Genomic DNA, 24030 nt, shown 5'->3' on the forward strand with positions numbered 1-24030 from the left:
GCGCGAGGCGCATGGCATTGTCCCGCGCTGGCAAACTGCAGCGGGTTGCAACCCTGAAAACAAACAGACTCTTCCAAGCAAATAACTAGAACAGGAGAAGCTGTGCGGAGGGCCGGGGAGGCGATGCTGACCTGCCCACACGGGTCGGTCCCGCGCAGCACCAGAGCACGGGCTGCTGCGTCCCAAGGTGCTGAGCAAACAGCCGCGGGCACGGCGAGCAGGATGTCTGTTCCCAGGGAGGCTTACACAGCACACGAAACCTCCAGGCATTTATTCAAATGTTCAAAACCAAACCCAGTGCACACGTATTGAGGCTTCTTGCAAGGATTAGTAACGAAGGTGCCTGTAACAGAAGAATGGCTGCAGGTCAGCGGCTCCACCGCGGGTCACACAGGGAACATTCCCACCGCTCCCCACATCCGCACCCCGACCCCAGCGCCAGCCCCGTCCCAGCTGCAGCGGAAGGTGCCGGGAGCGCTGGTGTCACCGCTGTCCCCTCCGCAGGCCGCAGACACTGCACCACCCCACACCGGTGACCTGGCCCGGGACCCAGGGACACCCGCTGCTGCGGTGACCCGGCACGGTCTGAGCCAGCTCCGTGGGCCGGTGGGACCCTCCTCCTCGTACCCACCTGGGGAGGAGGGTGGGGAGGAGGTGGTTCACAAACGCAGCATGCACTGATTTTTAACGTGATTTGGGGCAGAAGCAGGTCTAGAACTGGGTTTAAGGACACTGTGCCTTAGTGACTCAAGACACTCGAGACAGAAGTAACCAGGGGACATTTAACTACACAGTGACACGTCCAGAAGTTTTGGCAGCTTCAATAAAACTCTCAACAGCTACAGAACATTTTTTTTCTGTGTTAATTTAATCATACAAATATTCATTTATACATCAAGGAAACAGCTTCCTTTATTTTGACCCCCAATGTGCTATCATAGGACTTCTCCCAGACTCAACCAGGCAACACACCATCCTGCTCTACACAAGCACTCCCGCAGAGGCCAGACGGGCTGCAGCACCCACGCACTCGCACACGCAAAAATAATTAAAACACACAACAGAAAGCCAGAGGTGGGACAGCGTGCATTTCCTCCCCGCAGAGCCCCCGCGCCGCTCCGTGTCCCAGCCCTGCCGGGTCCCGACCCAGCGCTCCGGACGGGACCGCGCCGTGGGCTGGCTCTGGGGATGTTGCGTTTGTCGGGGCTGCCACCGCCCAACGTGTATTGATATGAGCGGTGTGGTGCCGCAGCCACAGCGCTCAGCGCGGCTCAGGACCCGCGTCAGAGCCCACCAGAGATGTTCCGGTTGTGTTTTCCCTGGGGGTCAGGGTCTCTCCTGCCGGCGCACAGGCCCCATGCTGGGGGTGTCACCCGAGCGGAGCCGACGCAGCGCTCACCGCACCCCGTGCCAGCGGCACGGCCCCGGCAGGAGCAGCAGGCTCCCCACCGGTTCACCAGCCCAGCCAGCGAGGGTGTGGATTCCACGGCTCCCACAGGCCCCGGTTGTGTGTTCCCGGCTCGGCGGGGCCAGGTTTCCTGAGCCAGCGCTCGGGCCCCCACAACAGCCGCGTTCTGCACTGGACAACCAGCCCAGCTGTCTCCCGTAGCTCATGGTGACAACTCTGCGAGTTCAAAGCACCAGCCCTACAGAAACCAACGCCACCGCAGTGCCCTGACGCCACCTGGAAAAAGCTTTGCTGAACTCATCTCAAATCCCCCCATTTCCGAGCTGGAAACCTGACAGCAAGAGCAATTCAAGGGCTGGCTGCACCACTAAGCTCCAAGGAACCAAGGAGATGAAACCACCTTTGGCCTCAGCATAACAGTTTCTACTTGATGAGAAACCCAGAGGTAGAACAGCCAGCAGTTCGCACGCAGCGCGAGGCCGCGGGTGCAGCAGCAGCGCGGTCCGGCCCTGCTCCCTTCACACCTCCCCACGGACACGCCTGAGCACGCCGCACGGGGAGCTCTGTGCAGAGCAGGGGTGCCTTCGCGCTGGGGAAGCGCACGACTGGGGGTGCATGCAAGGTTTGTTCTCAAGAGAAGGAAAAGTTGGGTCCTAGAGGAGCAGGGCACACGAAGCCGCAGCCGTTGCACAGAGACGGGAAAGCCAGCGCGGGGCGTCGAGTTCAAGGGTCTCCGGGTGCCTCGGCTGACACAGGGCAAGGGCCGCAGCACCAGCCACAACACGCGCTCTCAGATCTCGATTCTTCCTCCCTTTCTACTATGCAGCTGGTAAAAGGAGCTCAATGATAAGGAGTCACCCTGATCCTCAGTCTCCAGCGCTTCAGATGGGCAGCGGCAGCACCGCGGGAGCTGTGACAGGTGTGTCTGTGTCCTCAGAGCTCGTCACGCGAGCCGCCTGTGCGGAAAGGCGGGAGCGGAGAAAACCCACTTGCCCGCGGAACCCTCCAGTGACACAGATCAGAACTCGTCCAAGGCCAAGTGACCCGCCGGGACAGGAGCAAACGCCGCGGCCGCCCTGGGGGCGGCACCGCCGTCCCGGGCTCCGCTGGGATCCGAGCGCCCTCCCAGCTCCAGAAACTGCCGAGACAGACCCAGCGCTCACCGAACGGCAAGTATGCACGTTATTTCTTACATGTCACTTGTCCTTCCCAGGAAACAGATCTTTGAAGAGAGACTTCAGATAACAGGGACCTTCAACAACGAAACCTCTCAAATACAAACAAAAATCTATCGCCCGATTCTTTCTCCGTTGGACACAAGTAACTCCTGCTGCCTTCTACCATATCCATCTGTGTGTGCCAAGACAAGAGAGTCCTTGGTAGCTACAAGTAAAATTAATCCCCCATTCAAAACCAACCAAGAAAGCAGAGCCAGTCCAGGGCAGGCAGTGTAAAGGAGGCGCTGTGCAGCCCCCCCATGCGCGCTGGGACAAACAGCCGCCGGAGAGGCTGGGAAGGAGGGAGCGAGAGCTTTGCATGTTCCTGTTTCTTTGGCAGATGGCTGCTCCAGCCTTGCTCGCGTTTCTGAGAGGACTGTGTCCCCTTAGCAGCAGCCCCAGGGGGACACGGCACCTCAGGAAGCCACCGCAGCATCGGGGCCACTCTCCCTCTCCTCTCACTGGACCTTTTCAGTCGTAACTGGAGGCGAACCCGCTGGAGGAACAGCAGAGCAACCCGAACCTGTAGAGGAGCCCTGGAGAGCCCACCCGAAGGGAAGAGCCCGAGCGAAGCCATGAGCCAGGACGATGAAGGCAAGTGAATACAAGGCGATGGGCTCCAGCTGCTGATGCTAACTCTTGCTCTGCATTTGGAAACACAAACAATCAGCCTCTAAGCTAATACTTTATCACAGGAGAAATGAATTCAAACTTATATTCTGTAAGAGAGAGATGGGAGATTCAAAATTAAAAGGACAAGACTTTTGTAAAGCTTTGCAACTACTACCAAGTGAATTACGGCTACAGAGTTTCCTCTTGGCACAAAACCGATGCGCTTGCGCGGTTGCTCTAGGCACAGCTACTGTACATCAAGAGTTAACAAAAGGGTATTTTAAAAGGCTAACCACACAGGACAGCTCTGGAACTTTAATAAACCTGCTTCTCATGGCTACGGGTGTGTATCTGTGTGTACTGCAGGAGAAACGGGCCCTCCGTGTTAGCATGGAAGTCCCAGAGTCTCTCTCCAACTTCGGCCCCGAGCCCTGGTCTTCAGCGCGGTTCCCAACGACACGCGGGACAACCAACAGCAAAGAAAAAGAAACCAGAGGAGGTTAAAAAGCTGGGAACTAAAAGCAGCAGATGATACTAAAAACGCAGAGCTGGGTGCAGCCCCAGCCTGTCACCAGGAGAAAAGCCTGACACAGTCACGGCACAAAGCCCAGAGGATGCCAAGCAAACTCCCACTCGGTAGCAAGCAAACATGACAGTTCCATAAAAATGCACGCTGTCCCTTATTAAAAAAAAATCGGAACAAGAAACAAACAGAAATTAAACATTTGCTCAAACTACAACCGCTCTGTAGGCAAAATATTTTTTTTAAAGATGGCTTTTTCATTTTCATTTTTAAACCTTTTAAGCTACCTAATTACGTGAGAATGATTTCTAAAAAACCCCATGGTGGTGGTATATTGTCGTTCTCATAGCATTAAGCAACACTCCTGAAATCCAGCATTCACACATGCATACTTAGATTTCGCATTTTGCTCTGGAACAGCTAGTCTTAAAGATACTGGGCTTTTGTTTTCTCTTCTTTATCCAGACCGGGGAGGCAGAGGAGGCGGCTCCGCGCTGCGTCTGGCTGCACGGCATCCCCTCCCTTCCCCAAAAGTCACTTCTTTGTTAAATTCTCCTCTTGGCGATACCCGTTTTGTGTTTTAAGACTGTCCGAAGGGATAAGGACCGTGGAAACCCTGAAAGAAAGTTGGAGACATAATCAACGTCAACAGGCAAGAAATAAAAAAGCCGATCAGCGTTCACCTGCAAACACCGACCATCCCGTCCCAGCGCCGCGGGACCAAGCGCAGCAATCGCAGCCGGCGGCGCCTCGTCCACAGCTCCCGGGCGGGGCTGGCGCGCGGAGCTGCCGGACGGCACCGACTTACCTCCCAGCGCCGCGAACAACGGGGTCACCAGATCTTCTGCACCAGAGCAAAAACCCCCGAGGGACGCGACAAACCCTGCGAGGCCCAGCAGCTGCAGCGTCCCAACTCTGTCCTAAGGATTTACCGCCAACAGCGAGGTGAGAGGCTGCAGCTGGTAGAGAGTCCTTAGAAAACACCCAGAGCTGGAAACCTGCACTCCCACAACCGCCACTTTCGCTCCCTCGGGATAATACACATTTCCTCAAGTGGAAATCAACCAGTCTTGCTACAGAATCCATCCTCCTTCCCTTGCCTCCTGAAACGAGTTGCCTAAACGACAGATCCAGGAACAGCGCTCAAATCAGGTGGCAAAATACAAGACCATGGTAAAATGAAGCATCTATCAGCAGCTCTCGGAACGCGAGGAGGAGGATTAGCAGACAATTAAACAGGACATCTCATCAGCTGTGTGGGAAGGGAGACTGGGAACTTGGAAACTGCTGTTTGCAGACAGAAATACGGGCAAGCGATGGAAAAACAAACAGGCTTCTGCCCTGGGAATACTGCACTCCGGGTTGTAAAGCTTCTCAAAGGTAACACCCGCAGATTCCAGCACAACAGTCCACGCCACAGGGAAATCTAGAGACCGAGATATCCAGCATTCCTGAGAAACAGTCACTGACACACGGAGGGCGGGAACAGCAGAGAGGAACGTTAAAATAATGAGAATGGGAGCAAGAAGTCCTCAAAGCACGCAGAAGGAAAGCAACGTTCCAAGCGAGATCCACCTCCAAGGGGTGAAGCTATTGAACTTGTTATTGCTCTGCAGAAGAAAACCAGGATTTGCTGCAGATTACCTGTACGCTCATTTGCCAGAATCTGCTTTCTCCTTTAGTTACCTGCCCATTAGGGTTTGTTTGCAGACACCGGCAAACTCAAACCCCAGAGGTTTAAACACGAGCTGCTCCGCTGTCCCTGCACCCTGTGTCACAGGCAGAGCCCCACTGGGGGCACTGGCCAAGGCGTCTCCATCGCCCCCGACACGCAGAACCAGCACGGTACACGAGCCCTCGGCTTACACAGACAGTTCAGCATGAGGGACCAACCCTGTTAACCTCAGCTTCAGGGAAACCCTCTGCACCTTCAGATGCTCTTTCCTGCAGCACCTAATGTAAAGCTACCCAATTATGCTAATCATGTGTCAATTAAAACGAGAATTTAGCTCACCTTCAGAGCAACAGACTACTAAGCACATACAGCTTTGTACCACTCGCTACCCCGCTCCTGACGGGCTGCCATCTCGAGCTTCGCCAGGAGCGACCCCAGGAGCAGCCCAGAGCGTGCCACGAGGGCGGCTCCTCCCGGTGGAATCAACGCCACCAGGAAGAAAAGCCCCAACTCTTGGCTCTTGGGGTTGCCACTTACCCACGAGATTTGCTAGTGTACACGAGAACTTACAAAATGAAGAACCACTTGTTTCTTTTCTTTAGGATCGAGCGCAGACTCGGCTTAACATCATAAAAAGGGCGATTTGCAGTTTGTCACACAGTTAATCCCGCGCATGCCACCAGTTAAAAAAGTAATAAATGCATAGTCCTGGTGCAAAGCGGGTCACTAAAGACGATCAGCTGGCGAGGACAGGCAGCTCAGCCAGGCAGGAACTGAAGTGCTCCAGGTGAACTAACATTAGGGCTTTATTAAGTCATTCAGCAACCATTCAGCCTGCTTAAAGTACAGTGAAGCATTGTTAAAGGGTTTTAAAAATCAAACTAGTTTGACATACGACAGTACACACCTACACACACTGGCTGCATTAACAGGTGGATTCTGAATTGTAAATAATCCTGCAATTCATTTTTCACACACAAGCAAATAAAAACAGTCAAAATATCACTCCGACTCATATAGCATCCACCAAGCAAGCCCCCGAGAGCGGCTGAACGTAAGGGTTGTTTAGAAGTGACCTGCGGTTGTGACAAGACAAGGTCACAGCCAGGAACAGTTCTGTGATCGACTGTTCCTGACCGGCGGCTCCTGGGATCACAACGTGAGCTCTGTGGTGTCCCCACACCAGCTATAAAGAAGCTCTCTGGTTACCTGGAGGGTTTGGGGTGTGGTTATTGTTACTCTTGTCAGAACTACATAAACTCAGGAGCACATCTAGAGAGATATTTTGACTTATTTGCACACGCAACTGGAGTGGGCTCCAGCCGCCAAGAGTCACAGCACCCAGACAAGATTATATAGATTTTAAGAAGGACTTGAAGCGAAACCAAAAAGGTGGATCTGGTAGAGTCTATCAGAAGCAAAATATTGTAATACAACATGAGGAGCTGGCAGAGTCAGACAGTCAAAGGAAACCTTCCTCAGCAGGTCTGGCAGAAGCAGAAGGGAAGGGCTTTGCAGTTTGTACCGAAGAACTACGCCACGCAGCCCAGGCTCAGCACTACCCGTTCTCCTGCTCCCCCAGGGCACCTACCTTACTGTACGTCACTACCGACAAGTTGTTCGAGTGACTGCTGGGGGACAGATTTACAGAGTTTTGTGACAGTCCGTTCTGATCTTGTTCGATTTGGTCAGGAGCAGGCCCCCATGTGTTTTTGCTGATTGTGCCTAGCTCGGAACCCCCAGGGTCTTTTAGGTTGTTTTCGTCTGGTTGCCTGTTCTTCTGTGGAGAGGCGAAGGGGTTAAAGTTTCCTTCTACCTTGCGATGCGGTTGCGTGTTGAACTCTGTTTCGAAGGACGACAGCTGCTGCGTGACGCCCAGGAGCCCTCCCACCTCCACGCTGAGGATCACCCAGATGACATCTGCGGAGAAAGAGACGCTCGATGGAGTCGCGGACAAGAGGGCAGAAGGAGAAAATCAGAGCGTTGCTACTGGCAGAATAAGAAACACATTTAAAGCTCTTACCTAATGTGTATCTGTCTCTTGTACATAGATAAGATTGCTATTTTACTTACCATTTCATTTACACTTCATGCAAACATTATGGCCTATTTAACTAAATACATTTCTTGGTACACATTCAAATTCAGTTTTACTGCCTTCCCCCGCCCCCTCTGTTAAGTGTGCTGCAGTTTTGTTGTGCTGCACAGAGAGGGAGAATTAGACCAGCAGTGATCCCTCATCTTATCCCAGCAGGTCTAATAGCAGCACCCGCAGCCCACGGCCCGTTCCCAGGTTGTCTGCGGACAGCGTTCCAGCCGGGGCGCTGCCGGGGGTCAGCGGGTGCTGCTGGCTTTAGCCCTGTCACCCCCAGCACGGCTCGCCGGCTGCAGCTCTCCCCAGTTTAACAGCGCTGGGCTCCTCACCTGGCGTCTGCGCCAAATCAGGACGGCAGGAGCACACCCTCCAACAGCCAGCCTGGGGAGGTCCCCGCACGCACCCCCAGTTCAGCCCAGTCCCCCCGCATACACCTCCAGTTCAGCCCAGTCCCCCCGCACGCACCCCCAGTTCAGCCCAGTCCCCCCGCATACACCCCCAGTTCAGCCCAGTCCCCCCACATACACCCCCCAGTCCAGCCCAGTCCCCCCGCATACACCCCCCAGTCCAGCCCAGTCCCCCCGCATACACCCCCCAGTCCAGCCCAGTCCCCCCGCATACACCTCCAGTTCAGCCCAGTCCCCCCGCATACACCTCCAGTTCAGCCCAGTCCCCCCGCATACACCTCCAGTTCAGCCCAGTCCCCCCGCATACACCCCCAGTTCAGCCCAGTCCCCCCGCATACACCCCCCAGTTCAGCCCAGTCCCCCCGCATACACCCCCCAGTTCAGCCCAGTCCCCCCGCATACACCTCCAGTTCAGCCCAGTCCCCCCCAGTTCCGGCAGCACCGCAGCGCCCCCTGCTGGCCACGTTCGGCGCCGGCCGGTAATTGCACAAGGGCATTAATTAATTAATGAATGCTCTCGGGGAGGGCAGCTTGGGCTCGCAGCTCAGGAGCCAAAGGGATTTTAATCCGTGCGTCTTTTCCAAGATGTGACACTTCGGGAAGTTTAGCGAGATCTCAGCCTGTTGCTCGGCAGCTGGGAAAAGCTCGGCTTTGTAAAGCCCCGTGCTGCTGAGCACAGCGCTGACTGTGAGCGCCAACACCTCTCACCCACACCGCATCACCCGGGACACCCCAACCACCAAAACAGACACAAAGGTGCTCTCGGGACAAACTACAGCTGGCTAAAAATGACTGCACGACTCCAAATGAATCAAGATGCTGGTGGCTCAGGCTGAGCCACCAGACAATATGAGAAAGCGGCTTTTAAACACAGAAAAATGGTTCACAGTAGATACACCAAGTTACACTATTAAAGCCTGGAATTTAACCGATGAGGTTTTCACCCCTTAAATAGATTTTTAAGCCCATATGTAGCTCATGATGTTCAGTGCTGGAAAATCAGGAGAGAATCCTGACAAGAGCCCCTGGGAAAGAGGCTCCGGCAGAACTGTGCAAGCGCCTTTGTTTTTCAGAGCTTCGTGTAATCTCAACTAGTGCCAGTGTTTAGAAAACTGTTCTGCGCTGACCGAGACAACAAAGCAGCTGCCCGATGCCTCCGAGCGCGCAGGGCTCTGCCCGCACAGCCGGTGACGGGGCGCAGGGGTCACTCACCTCCGTAGTACAGTCCCGTGGCCGTGCACATGCGCCACTGTCCCTGATACATTCCAGCTGTGCTGGGGCTGCACATCTGCACGCTGACGTCGGCCATCTCCTGGGGCTCCAGGGACCGCACCATCACCATGTTCACGTGCCCAAACTGGTCTCCCCCAACGTACTTCAGGCAAACGCCCGGGGGCCATGCCTCTGTCCCTGCGGGCAAACAGAAACAGCTCCTGACCGTGCACCAGGAGCGGCTCCGTGTCCGGGTCAGGCAGAAACAGCTCCTGACCGTGCACCAGGAGCGGCTCCGTGTCGGCATCAGGCTGCATGAAACAATTATGGAAACAGTCGTGCAATTGTTGAAGGAACACCAAGACACACAGAACTCAGTGACGGATGCTCAAGAATGCAGTTTTGAGATAAGGCTTAACTGGTCCATTTTGAAACTAGCAGGACAACTTACACTTTGATATTTTGAATAATCTCTAGGTCTTCTTTACATAGAAAACTTCTCAAAGTTAGTGTAACGGCTGTAAAACAAATCAGCATCACCGACATGCGCGTGCTTTACCCACGCCACGGACGAGACGAGCTCAGACCGAGGGGGTTCATTTCCCCTCATTATTTTCTGCCTCCCTACACGCAGCTCCTGAGCCTTACCACATCGAAACACACGTCACTAACACCAAGTGCTGCAAACATTTTAGTTCAGCAATTTATTTTTTTAAGCTTGTTCAGTGTCAGGAGAAACGAATAGTGTGAAGTATAATTGAAGAGCTAGTACTATTTTCTAAGCGGACTTTTTGCCCTTCTGCACCTTCTCTCAGCCTCGTGCAGAGGTAGAAAGGACGGTGAACACCCCGTTTATTTGAGAGTTCGGACAGCGGGCCGGGCAGCGCGAGCTGGCGATCTGCAGACACAGAGCAGGGAGTGCGCGCAGGCACAGCCCTCGCCCACGATAACGCGTCCTGGGCTGACAGAGACACTCGAGAAAAATCAGTTTAGCAGAATTCTCTTTTGCTTCTTCCCCAGCGGCGGGACACGACTAAACCAACGACTTCAGGAACAGCTCCTGCTTGGTTAAGGTGGATCGGAAAGCTAAGGAAAGCTTGGACCCCCTTGGTATCTAGTCTGAGATGAGAACGGTGGGTGCTGATCGGACCGTGGGCTCCCCCAGCGTCCCTCGCAATGGCCTGCCCGCTCATCTAATCCCCGCGGAGACTCAGGGAAGACACAGCAGGGACTGCTTTTCTACTCAAGTCCTTGCTCGTGGAGCTCACAATCTAGCAGGGACCCTCGGAGCGGTGGCTCCGTCACCGCGGACGGACACGGCGCTGAGAGGGAGCGGAGGCCGGGCTGACCTCAGAGTGGCGCGTGGGAGCTGACCACCAAGTCCCATGAGAAAAGGCTGGCAGCTCAGCAGCACGGTGCACTTTCCATAATTTATGTGATTTTTATCGGTTTCAATGGCTCTAGGCTTGCAAGGTGCCCAGAACGCCCCATAAAATGAAGCGACGGTGATGCCACTGCGCAGCGCGCTCGTCTCCCATCTCTGGTGTCTGTCCCGCAGAGCCAGCAGCAGCTGGGGCAGAGGGGGAAGAGGAAACAGGCCTGTTAGATCCTGCTGCTCCCTCAGCAACGGTTCCACTATACAAACTGCCCTTTTGGCAGCCAAGCCGAGCACTGTCCTGCAAGATATCAGAGCAGGGTATCAGTTTTAAATAACACCTGAAAACCTGACTGAACCTGGCTTACCGCTCGCACGCCTGAAGCCGACAATCCGCGAGCCCGTCAGTCTCGTCAGACAGCGAACGCTTCGGTGACACACGCCTCAGGTATTTCGTGTTCTAGAACTGAAGTCATTTAATCAAAGGCTCCCGTAGAGCCGTTCAAAACCTTGGCTTTGCTTCAGTTGTCTACCTAACAAGCAGATATTATCTGGAAACATTAGAGTCCTTTGATATTATACCTTAATTAAACCATAAAATGGTTTTAAAATGCTACGGTCCTCCTCAAACTGCAGCCGGAACAGCTCGTGAAGCCGCGTTACCGAAGCGCCTCTCCGCGGGCTCCGCAGACCCGGCCCGCAGCACCGCCGCCGCACAGGCCCACGTTTGAAAGTCGGGCTTTACCCCACACAGAAGCCAAAACAAATGATGGCCTTGCCAGGAACTTTAAGTCAAGATTAACTCCCTTTCCTCATTTTAGAGGCACATGGGTTTCAGAAGGTCAAACGTTCCAAGAACAATGAAATGTTTTTTGAAGTAGGATGTTAAATTCAGGCTGGATTTGCATGAGGAACAAGAGAGGGAGGAGTCTGAGAGGAGCAGGACAGGAGTGTAGTCATAACACACAAATTAAGGTACTAACAGCAGGGAAACAAGCCCTGTCCAATTCAGTACATTTGGAAGACCTGTATTGGAGACAGGTAGAAAGAAACTGCCAGGTTTTCACATTAGTGGAGTTTACACAAGGTACAAAGTCAAACAAATGGAGGCAGAAAATGTAAACTGAAATATTTAAGCCCTTTCTCTAGACTAAAGTCTCTATAAACTGGTGTTCTTAAACACACGCACCTTCTCCTCACCGCTCCCGTCCTGATGAAATACTCCTGCATCTTTAGTCTCTGTTACACTTTGATATTCAGCACAACTCTGTACAGCGGTTATTTACAAGTTGAAATACAAACAGAGCTGAACTTTACTCATGATGATTCATGATAACATGCCTTGTTGTGCTATCATTCTTCTTCACAAAAGTGCAAGCAGGTCAATTAAATTCAGACACACAGCTTAAACATTCATGCAACATCCTGTCACCGCAACACAGGAACACAAGGTATGTTCCCCTTGCACCCATGGATCTCATTTACCTCTATTTCCATTAAAAACAAACCAAACCTCCATAAAACAGAACAGCAAAAAACCCCAAACCTTGCACTTGGATTTCTATCACCTGCCTACAGAGGTTCCCCAGAGCTTTTGTGTGGTGGCACGAGGAACAAGACTGGGGGGCTGACTGAGCTGCCCCACAGCAGCTCTGCTGCCCCACACGTGTCCTGCCGCAGCCCCACAGCAGCTCTGCTGCCCCACACGTGTCCTGCCGCAGCCCCACAGCAGCTCTGCTGCCCCACACGTGTCCTGCCGCAGCCCCACAGCAGCTCTGCTGCCCCACACGTGTCCTGCTGCAGCCCCACAGCAGCTCTGCTGCCCCACACACGTCCTGCCGCAGCCCCACAGCAGCTCTGCTGCCCCACACGTGTCCTGCTGCAGCCCCACAGCAGCTCTGCTGCCCCACACACGTCCTGCCGCAGCCCCACAGCAGCTCTGCTGCCCCACACGTGTCCTGCCGCAGCCCCACAGCAGCTCTGCTGCCCCACACGTGTCCCGCCGCAGCCCCACAGCAGCTCTGCTGCCCCACACGTGTCCTGCTGCAGCCCCACAGCAGCTCTGCTGCCCCACACATGTCCTGCCGCAGCCCCACAGCAGCTCTGCTGCCCCACAGCAGCCCCACAGCAGCTCTGCTGCCCCACCGCAGCCCCACAGCCTCACCTGTGTTCTGTATCCTCCACGTTTTCGTAAACTGGGTATCGGGAGGGATGGACTCTCCTTCACCTATGGTGACATCTTCAACAAAGGACATGGAGGGGACGTTGATATTTGGACTCTCAAAATCATAGTAGGCTCCAATGGCGGCTTGTAGATTCCTAGAAAGCAAAGCAGCGGATCACAACCTAAAGTACAAGTGGTTCAGGTCCTTTTTGCAGGTTTCTGTATGTCATCCTAAACAGTTACACAAGTACTATCCAGCCCAAATTAGCTCTGCTGCTCATGTTTTCTTAAAGCTTTTCTCCCTATCACACACGGATTCTCCAAGATAAGAGAGCTCAAAATACGGCACTGCACTTGCCAGGGACACTGCTTTAGAGCACTTTCCTACTCCACTTGATTTTCAGTGGGAACCTTGGAACTCAGGAGTCTTGGGGAGTTCCACCGCATTAGCTCCTCAGGACATTTGCCAAAGAGTCCAAGAGACACCGAGGAACGCAGCTTGTAAACATCCAGGTGGGTTCTTCACACCAGCCGCGTCTCCTCAGCTCAGTTCAGAAGGACTGAACCTCTCTTTTATCTGGGCACAAAAGGTCCAAAGGAGCACAGGAAAGAACGCTCTTGTGACAACTCCAGGGCCAAAGGGCGTCGGTAGCTACGGACAACAACGCGGGCCTTGCTGCTTCAGAAACACGTCGTGTGAGCCACGAGTGCTTAAGGCTATTTATTAATCATTAAAGCGCCTGCTCATCTCTGGCAGTCACAGCTCAAAGGAACTTATAAACCACCTGAGTCAACCGTTCTGCTGAATAAAGACCAACGACACTGGAAGTGTGTGAGGCATTGAGGATGCTCAGAAAGCCACAGATGCTATTGATTCCTGAGCCGTGGTGTAACAAAAACTCTATGATAATTAACTTGCAAAGAGGAGCAGTCGAACAGGAAGAGGATGCGCGAGTCCCCGCTGCCGTTCCGCGATACACTATTAAGTTATTAGGTAAGTCTGGCAAGTCCTGTAATTCCTCTGTTTGCACGTGTCTGTGAGACTGCGGCCCCGATTTCATGTTGTGAGCAGGTGCTGCGAGCGGAGGCGAGTACAACCTCACCAAAAGCAACGGGCTTGACAACTGGTTTTCATTCACTGGTACAAAAACCTGGGCTGCTTTTTTGAGTAGGACAAAACGCCCAGCCGCCGGGAGGCGGGGAGCACCGCCCGCAGCAGAGGCGCGCAGAGGGCGGCCCGCGCGGGCGCTGCACGGCGCCGCGTGCGCGGCTGAAGCAGCGCCAGAGAGCCAAGGTGAAAGCAAGAGAAACATTCGCAGCGTGACCCTGAGGGACAGCAAACACGGGCTTTTGGGACGGCTTGCCAGCTGGAGAGAGCCTCGGAACAGCGAGCAAAGGCACGGCTCCCGTTCAACTCCTGCAGCGTTCACCCAACTAAATAAAACCAGACACTCTGAGCGCCCCAGCCAGCGCTCTGCGCAGCGCGGCCGACCCGGCACCTGCCGCAGCCACACGGGCCCGGGCGCAGCGGGGAAACCGAAGAGCCCCGCGCGAGGTTTCCGTGGCCAGAACAGCGAAGCCCGGAGCAGAAGCCATTACTCATCTCGAGGCGTTTTCTGCCGAGTGCCAGGGCTATATTTAACGCAGCGGCTCGGTCACACGCCGCAGAAGGGCGCGTGTCACAGCAGCCAATAAACACAGACAAGTGCTGGTTTTACGTCACCAGCCGCCTGTTGCCTGTACGCGGCACCAGATTTACATAACCGAGGCAGGGCCGTGCCAAGGGACTCCTGCTCCTCGGCCAGCGAGCCGAGTCCAGCGTGCACCAGGATTTCTCCCTGTATTACAGCAACCCACGGCAAACGAGCCACACATGACAGCAATATGGCTCTTTCTCTTCCTAATCCACTGCTGCACAAATACCTCTTCAGACAGACCACAACATCTTGTGAGTTACGATACTGGCACCAGCGGCAATGACATTTTCTTGATGCTGAGCGGACGACGAGGGGCAGATCTCCGCTGTGAGGTGCTGTGAGGTGCTGTGAGGTGCTGAGCCGCGCACCCGCACCGGCAGCGGCTGTTTGTGCCGCGGCTATTTGTGCACACCGGCCCTGCCAGCTCCCCGGGTCGCGTTTCAGCGCTGCCTTTGCCATGGGGAAACGGCTCCGGGCTGCCGCAGCGGGTTAAAAACTAACTGGAGAACACAGGCTGCAAAGCAAACTCGCGCCATTTGTGATCAGGTACTCGCAAACCAACCTTCCTGCTCCCACCATTTTCAGTGTGTTAATGTTTTATTTGGGGTGAGCCCTCTGTGTGTTTGCCTACATCTTGCCCTTCCCCCTAGAGAATTAAACAGAAGCTTCCAGAAACTAAAGAGAAATCGAAAGTGGCAAGAGCCAAAGTCAGGATGACAAAGCAAATCTGACTGAAGTACAGGCTCTTTGACACAGGAGATAGGCACCGCTGTGCCGCCGGAGATACCGCAGCGCCCGCGCTTGCTGCTGTTCTCGGCTTATAAACCAGCAAGCGCTCCCTGAGCCAGCGCTCCCCAAGCCCCCAGGGTCCCGGACTGCGCAGTGCCATCCGCAGAGCAGCGACCGCCGCTCCGAGCACAGCGCCACCGCACACCCGTGACCCGCAGCCCCGAGCACAGCGCCCACCGCACACCCGTGACCCGCAGCCCCGAGCACAGCGCCCCCCGCACACCCGTGACCCGCAGCCCCGAGCACAGCGCCACCGCACACCCGTGACCCGCAGCCCCGAGCACAGCGCCCCCCGCACACCCGTGACCCGCCGCTCCGAGCACAGCGCCCACCGCACACCCGTGACCCGCAGCCCCGAGCACAGCGCCCCCCGCACACCCGTGACCCGCCGCTCCGAGCACAGCGCCCACCGCACACCCGTGACCCGCAGCCCCGAGCACAGCGCCCCCCGCACACCCGTGACCCGCCGCTCCGAGCACAGTGCCACCGCACACCCGTGACCCGCCGCTCCGAGCCCAGTGCCCACCCTGCGCCTTAGGGCTGGAGCGGACAGGGAAACGCGAGCGCCCGTGGGAGACACGGCTTCAAGGGCAAACACGCTCCAGGCCGTGAAACTGGTCCTTTTTTAACAGCTTTCTTTTTTCATCTTCACCATTGTGTCCCAGCTGTAATTTCACAGCCCCAACTGCAGATACTTTGGGGGCAGGAACAAAGTCAGAGCTCTGAGGAAGGGCTTCTCCTCTAAAGCTTTTGCTTACACACCCCCACCTGCTTCCCTCCGCTCCCAGGCGTGACTGCACCACGCGAGCCCTGCTCTCCAAAGCCCGCCCAGGCCAGCGGGGTCGCTCCAGCAGCGCCGTCCCAGCCTCAGGCCCCTCACCTCCCGCTCCAGAGCGGCCCGGGCTGCAGCAGCCCTGCCGCGCTCACAGAGCAGGTCTGACGGGGTTCGGCTCCAGCTCCCGAAGAGCCTGCGATCGGTCACCCCGGGCCGGGTGAGCCCCCTCACCACCGACAGCGCCAACGCGAGAGCTGCGAGCGGGACTCGGCACAGGGAGAGCCGAGGAGGCTACAGCTCCGTGTCAGTCCACGCCGCTCCCCCTGCGGGTCTCCCACGCCCTCCCCTCCAAGGCACCCCCGACTCCTGGTACTCAGCCCTTTTCCGATGGGAGAACGTGTTCCTTTGCAGACCAAGGCTTTGTTTCCAGCCTGCATGCAATGAAGTTAAAACCTTCTCCACTAGCAGCTCTAACAGCTCTGGAGACGTCCCTGAACAACTCTTGAGTGTTTGCAAAGAGGTGGTTTATCTTGAGCCACCCTTCCCCTTCCCTGTCTTTTTTCCAGACGGCCTTTTGTTATGTTAAACAAATATATTTAGACAGTAATTACTCCCAATTAACTAGGTCACCACACAGTACTCAAAAATAAAAGAAACTCTCCCAAACCAATTCAGCAAGCAGAGGCCTCCTCATACAACCTAACTGTGGTGCAAACAAAAAGCAATATATGGGTAATTGGCTTTTTTTTTTTAAATTAATTGAATCAGATTCTTTTTTAGGAGAAGAGAAACCAGAGCACTGAGGCTTCACTCACTGCGGCCTTATGCAAAACCTGCGCAACATGCAACCCTTCTGTTACCAATAAAGCGTCTGATTCTCTCAAGGTCTAGAAATGAAGCATCTTGGAACAAAAGCCACACAAACAGGTTGTCCTGGCACACGCCACAGGGAACACCGGAGTCCCGAAGCGGAGCGCCCTGCGCTGCCGCCCCCACGGGAACGGGCTGGGATGGGCTGCGAGCCAGCAGGGGAAGACTGCAACTCCGAAAACCCCCGACACCTAACAATTCCACTCCGAAATAACATTTACGGTAGAAAGCAACAACTTTAACCTTTTAACTATAAATATTATAGGAATCTGTCAGTTTTCATTATTGTCAAATTCTTTGATGAAACACCCAAACAAAAAGACCCTTAAAAAAGAGAAAGACTGACGTTTGGGGAGTAAAAAACCAAATCAAAGGTTAAGCTCAAAGGCAGGCGGCGCACGGGGAGCCTGCGGCGCTCGGGAAGGCAGGGCTGGGCTGCCAGGGCCGCTCAGAACTTCGCCCCGGCTGGACCGTGCCCAGGCGGTGAGCAGAGCGCGTTCACCCGGCCAGGCAGAAAGACTTGGACAAATGGACTTGGCCGCCTCACCGTGCAGAGCAACTGTAACAAAGTGAATGCCAAGGTACCTTTCTGTCCCTCCACAGAGAGCGGAGCCAGGCAAGAGTCCAAGCCATAGGGTATGTTCATGGTATGTCCTCAGCACTCACATATGGCACTATATTTTGTCATGAGAAAAGCAACTCGGCTGTTATTCTCCTGGAAACGTGCAAGGCAAAACCTGAGCAGTGATATAAAAGGACAATAAAACCTCAAGAACACAATATGTTACGCAGAACACCTCGTACCCTTTCCGTAACTGAATTCTCAACCTTTAGAGACCTTCCTCTCGTTCTCCAAACGCGGTATGTAACCGGGCACCATAACACCCCACCAGGTGTCCACTGCTACAGCCAGGAAGAAATGTAGAAGAGAAAGAGTGCAGCAGATGGATAATTTCTCACTCCTAAATAATGGAACATCTCTACATGATACAGGTGGGAGAGACTAAAAATGTATATGGAGGACATCCAAATAAGGCAGTCCCAGCGCGCTCCTGCTGCCTCAGTCTCCAGTGTCGTCTCTGCTCCAGCTGTCGGGGCGGGATGGACAATATGGACAATCCCGCCGGCCAGGACACCCCCAGCGGCGGGAGCTGCCCCCGGAAGCTGAAGGGACACGGGGAGAACACTCGTCACAGCGCAGGGAAGCTCTTCTACCTGGAGTTTTCCATTCAAACGTTTCAACAGAGGTGACACGTGGCAATTAAGTGGAAAGCCTTGAGATGTTTGGAAGGAGTGGAATTCTAAGCATTCAACAGCTTTCAACAGACATTTCAGAAAGCAAAAGTTGTGTATCAGTTATCTTCACTCTTGGCCTCCTACACACTAAACCATGAGCTTGGGAAACTACCTTAGAAGACGCTGGATGATCCAACAGAACCGCTGAGGGAAGCCGGAAGCTTTAAGCCGAACTTACACAGCTGAAGGAGGGGAGGCAGGGAAAAGAGCTGGCTAATTCAAAGCTTATGTATTTTCTCACATGAAGCCACAGAAAAACATTTCATTGTCTTAGCTGAAAACAGCCAGTTCCAAACACAAGTGGGACGTTCCAGAAGAAGAGACCTGTGGTGCCCAGAAGTGATTCCGTGCTCTCCGGGGCAGCACAAGGGAACCCCGAGGGCACAGAGCAGGCACAGTGCCGCAGGATGCCCGAGCAACGGCACCGGCCTGCAGCCGGGCTGTGTCACACCACCGTCACCGGCCTGCAGCCGGGCTGTGTCACACCACCGTCACCGGCCTGCAGCCGGGCTGTGTCACACCACCGTCACCGGCCTGCAGCCGGGCTGTGTCACACCGCCATACCGCCATCACCGGCCTGCAGCCGGGCTGTGTCACACCGCCATCACCGTCCTGCAGCCGGGCTGTGTCACACCGCCATACCGCCATCACCGTCCTGCAGCCGGGCTGTGTCACACCGCCATACCGCCATCACCGTCCTGCAGCCGGGCTGTGTCACACCGCCATACCGCCATCACCGTCCTGCAGCCGGGCTGTGTCACACCGCCATACCGGCCTGCAGCCGGGCTGTGTCACACCGCCATACTGGCCTGCAGCCGGGCTGTGTCACACCGCCATACCGCCATCACCGGCCTGCAGCCGGGCTGTGTCACACCGCCATACCGGCCTGCAGTGGGGCTGTGTCACACACCCAGGGCAGTCACACCGCGATGGCTCAACAGCGAGGGCCTTGGGACACAACCAACCTGACCAAGCAGCTCCACGTCCCCACAGCCCCAGCAGCTGAACCTCCCAAAGCAGCTGGTGGCAGCTCTCACTGGTGCCACACCCCAGGAACGGCAGCGCAGGAGCTGCTCGCTGCGGCACCGACACCGGACACGGCGCTTCCCGGGGACGACACCTGGGGCAGAGGAGTCTGGAACCGCCGGCCCCCCGGCCTGACCCGCGTCGCCAACCCGGAGCTGTCCGCGCTCAAGGGAAGGGTCACCCACGGAAACCGCCCCAGCGCGGGTCCAGGCACGTAACACAGTCCGGCCAGACCAAAATCACATTGTACCCGATTCCTTCTGCCACAGCTGTCTGCCTACTTTTCCTTTTCACGAGCACCCAATTTTTAAGTGTTTTGTAACTTGGCGCACAGCACAATTACAGTGTTTTCTATAGTTAAATATACTATATAAAATGTAGGTTTCATTCAAAATGATCAGGTAAAACATTTTTGTTATTCTGGAGGTATGCAGACTGGTTTTTTAAAGCACTAGATAAAAGCTGTCCAAGAAAATACTTTTCAGTTGTTTAATTCTATATTTTTGTTACTGTTAGCAGCACCAGGGGACGGCCACGTCCTACAACAGGGGTGACATCCACTCCGCTTTAAGTCAGCCACAACGCATTAAAAAGGTGAAACCCTGTTTTCTCTCCGCGGCCATGGGGTGCGATCGACGCCGTGTCCCCGCTCCCCACACAGACACAGCTCCGGGCACACGAGAAAAGCAGCGGCCTCCGCAGACCTGACTGCCTCACTCAGGTAACCTTGAGAAGACCCTTTTCACCAGAAAGCCAGGGCAAAAAAGTCTAAGGTTTGCACCAATGAAACTTTTCCGCACGCACAATGGAAACCACCATTATCTGACACATTCCAATTGAATCTCACACCTACTAGACTAATAAAAATTCAGCTTTCTAAACAAAAGCTTAAAAAAGAACCTAAAGAAATATTACATGTCAATTACCGAAATATACATAAAGTCTTCCAAATTAGGAATCTCTTCACAACTGTGTTGAAATATGCATTTGCAATACAGCACCAGTAGCTACTTCAAGTCAAATTAATTCACTTTCTCACAGAACTAAAGCAGGTCCGAGCCTCCCCAATCAAAACAAAAACCATTCCTCCTCCCTGTCACAATACAACTTCCACACCAGCTTCAGAGAGACCTAATGACTTTAGTGAAAGAGCCTTCACTGAGCACCCCCAACCCCGCAGCCCCATAGCCCAGGGGCAGCATCGAGGACCCCTGCCCGCAGCCCCACAGCCCGGGGCAGCATTGAGGACCCCCTGCCCGCAGCCCAGGGGCAGCATCGAGGACCCCCTGCCCGCAGCCCCACAGCCCGGGGGCAGCATCGAGGACCCCCTGCCCGCAGCCCCACAGCCTGGGGCAGCATCGAGGACCCCTGCCCGCAGCCCCACAGCCCGGGGGCAGCATCGAGGACCCCTGCCCGCAGCCCCACAGCCTGGGGGCAGCATCGAGGACCCCTGCCCGCAGCCCCACAGCCCGGGGGCAGCATCGAGGACCCCTGTCCGCAGCCCCACGGGGCAGCAACAGCAGCAAGTGTTTCATGCAGACTTGTTCAGCATCGCACATCCCACCTAAACAGTCCCGACTGCAAGAACATTCACGGCAAGGGCTTTCAGGAGTTTCTCATGCGGGTAGACAGAGTCTAGACAAGTTCAGACACGTTCCCGGCCACACTATCACGTAACAGCGAGGAGCTGCAGACACCTGGATTTAACTTCCCCACAACAACGGCTCCCGGGAGCCCCCGGCAGCGGCGGCACAACATCTGGGGCGCGGGGGAGCAGCACAACGCTCTCCCAGCCGCTCCGCCCGCGTTTGCCTCCCGAGGAAGAAATACCTGGTGCCAACACATCTTTTGGAAAAGCTCGCTTTTGGTTTCAGGCCAGAGGCTCCAGGCCTCGCTCCAGCAGCGCACCTCTGCTGAGGGAAATACAGTGAGGACGGAGAACGGGGACCGCGGGTACAGAACACACAGCCGGGACCCTCGGAAAGGGCAAACTCGGATTTAGGCAGCAGAGAGCTAAGAAGTTAGACCAGCCCACAAACAAAACTCAGCACTAATTAAAAAGAGGCAGAACTTTAGGAAAGTGTTTAATAAATAACAGGGAAAAAGACAACTCACCAAAGCGTTTAACCTGTATTTCTTGAAGATCAAGGAACAGTCTCTCAGAAAAGTAGGATGCATTTGTTCTACCTGAAGCATTTTTGCAATATTGTTAATGCAACCAGCTGGCAGTTTCTTAGTCCTGTCCCAAGTCTGCCAGAACGTGGAAGGGGCACGGAGCAAGTCAGGTGCCCTGGAGGAGTGGACAGGCTTCTAAAGGCTCCTCAGGTGTCTACATCAGTCCACACTCAAACGCTCTTCTTCCCCCAAACCGGCTGACCATGCTACTTTGAAATAATCCCTCTATTTCATCAGAACTGCAAATTCACTTTAAATACGTTAAATACAATCAATAGCGATACTATTGGAAACATTCTTTCCAAAGGCCTTACAACTCAGAGTATTTACTGCACAACACGTGAAAGGCACAAACGGAACCGAGTTCAGGACTGGAGAACACACAAGGATCACCGACGAGCAGCTTTGTAGCGAAAATTATGGAGGTGACCAAGAAGAACCCAGTTTCCCACGGAAGGGCAGGGAAGGGCACCTCACCCTGCGGCCAGCGGGAGAGGGAGCGACCACCACTGCGGGAAAGCGCCTCCTTCTAACAGGAGAAACCCACTTGACGGACTCATCAAGGCAAATCATTTGCAGGAGGTGATGCAAGATTCTGACCCTAATCCTAGGCCACAAGGCCCAAAACTCAGCAGCAGCGGGGGCAGGGGGGTTACACGGGGTCCCCACGCCCGGCACGAGAAAGCTGTTTCTAGGAAAGGCAAACGCGTCTTGACGGCAGCTTTTGCAGCGACCCAGAGCAGGGCTGGCGCACCCAGGCCGATAACCAGAGGCCGCCCTGGGAGCTGGAGAGCAGGACACAGCCCAGCCCTCCGCACGGCTCGGCAGCTGATCCTCCACCGAGTTTCAAAAGTCACGTTTTCTGAGCCAAAATAGCCACTGAAGTTGTGAAATTAAAGGTATTTTAATCACCTAAGATTTTCTTCAATTGTAATTAAAAAAAAAAATAATTAAAAGCCACTGGTTACAAGATTATATTTGAGATACTGTTACTTCAAAAAGAAATTAAATACTCCTGAAAAAGCGCGAGCTTCTTCACCACCAACCAGGAACGCTACGGTTACACATAGTATCCCCACAGGTGACTCCCAGGTTCAGCTCTAGGCTCCCTGCTCTCCCAAGGAGCTTCACAGAAAACACCCGATATTATGCTGCAGTGCTGGTACTTTTATTCGTCTCGTCGCCGCGGTTCTGCTGCGCGCCACCTCTGCTCCCGCGCGCCTCCGAGACCTTCTCCGCATTGTATCAGCTTACAAAGCACGTGGTGTTATTTGCTATTCCCTTACTCCCTCTGCAGATGCAGATTTGCCAATATGATTTAATATGGAGCTGCAGAAGGAGGGAAAGTTGAAAGGAAAAAGGTGACAAAGTTGTCGCGTTGCTGTTTATTAGTTCAACAACTCCGCACAAGTTTTTTTCCCAACTGTTGATATCAAGACTTTCTCTCGGATTTCAAGCCTCAGACGCGCGGTTTCTGGGTTTGGAACCACAGCACTAATGGTGACTGCGGCCTGGCTAAGCAACGGCTGTTCACAGCACCCGAACCGGCCAGCGCGGCGGGGCCGGGGCGCCCAGCGGGAGGGTCCCGCGGGGTCGGGGCGGGCGGCGGCTCCGAGCCGGCCCCGCAGCTCGGGCAGCGGCGGTTTCACAACCCCTGGCAGTCACGGGGCTCGCGGCGCCGCTAACGCGCTTTTGCACCATTACGCTGCGTGTTTCCCACGTTTTCCTCGGGCTGCAGCTTCCCTGAAAACCTGCCCCTGTTTTTTCCTGAGCAGCAACTGAGACGCTTCGTAAAACGCAAACGCGCTCCCTAAGTCAGGAAACTCAGACACCCGGTTTGCGGGCAGACGCGAAGTTTCTACCGCACACCTGGGTAACTTCCACACAGAAAGCGCAGCAGCTCCGGCACTGGCACACAGCCGCTGCCCCACGGTTCTCCGGTTGTAGGGGCCGGGGCACACCCCCCCGCCCCGGACCAGCTCGCCCTCCGCTCCGCGGAAGCGCCTCCCAGCGCGGCCGGGCCCGCCGGACACAGGCCCGTCCTCCCGCCGCTCGTTAACAGCTCCGCAGCCCTTTGACCGGCCCGCTCCCGGCCTGGCGCACTCGCAGCCCGGGCCCCGCTCCGCTCCCCGCGCTGGGCCCGTCCCGCACACACCCGCCCGGCCCGGGAGGGGAACGGGGCCCCGCGACAAACACCAACCCCCCGGGGGGCCCCGCGGCGGCGGGACGGGCCTGCGGCCTCCGCGGGCGGCCGGGGCGGCAGTGCCGAGACCCCCCCGGGCGGGCGGGCCCCCCGCCCCGCCCCGCGGCCTGGGCCGCTCCCGCCGTCACCCCCGGCCCGCGCCCCTCCGAGCCCTCCGGGCCGGCGCCCCCGGCCCCGCACCAGTTGGTCATGTCGAGGAAGAAGGCGCAGCCGGCAGGGCTGAGCTGGAAGCCGAGGAGCCGCTGGAACTCGCCGATCAGCACGTCCTTGTCGGTGGTGCCCAGGCAGCTGAACTTCTGCATCAGCTCCGCGTCCAGGTCCACGTCCATGCCCTCCATGGCGGCGCCGCCCGGGCCGCCGCTGCCGCCGCCTCAGCGCCGCATGGGGGCGGGGGGAGCGCGGGCACGGCGGGGGGCGCGGGCACCGCCGGGCGCTGCCGCCACTGCGCAAGCGCCGCTCCGCCCCGCGCGAGGGGCACGCGGCCTATGACGCCACCGCGCTGGCGCCAGGC

The 24030-nt window shown here is 55.6% G+C and overlaps 1 protein-coding gene across 1 annotated transcript; it reads right to left on the reverse strand.

Moving 5' to 3' along the window:
* Positions 1 to 806: 806 nt before the first annotated feature.
* ILRUN (inflammation and lipid regulator with UBA-like and NBR1-like domains) lies at positions 807 to 23976 on the reverse strand. The gene is made up of 5 exons (XM_065038534.1): positions 23700 to 23976; positions 12689 to 12843; positions 9150 to 9347; positions 7027 to 7355; positions 807 to 4376 (listed from the first exon to the last, which is right to left on the reverse strand). Exons 1-5 carry the CDS (start codon positions 23855 to 23857, stop codon positions 4341 to 4343), a joined length of 876 nt encoding a protein of 291 aa, XP_064894606.1. The 5' UTR covers positions 23858 to 23976; the 3' UTR covers positions 807 to 4340.
* Positions 23977 to 24030: the final 54 nt, after the last annotated feature.

Source organism: Columba livia, chromosome 22, assembly GCF_036013475.1.
Source record: "Columba livia isolate bColLiv1 breed racing homer chromosome 22, bColLiv1.pat.W.v2, whole genome shotgun sequence".
Lineage (NCBI taxonomy): Eukaryota > Metazoa > Chordata > Aves > Columbiformes > Columbidae > Columba > Columba livia.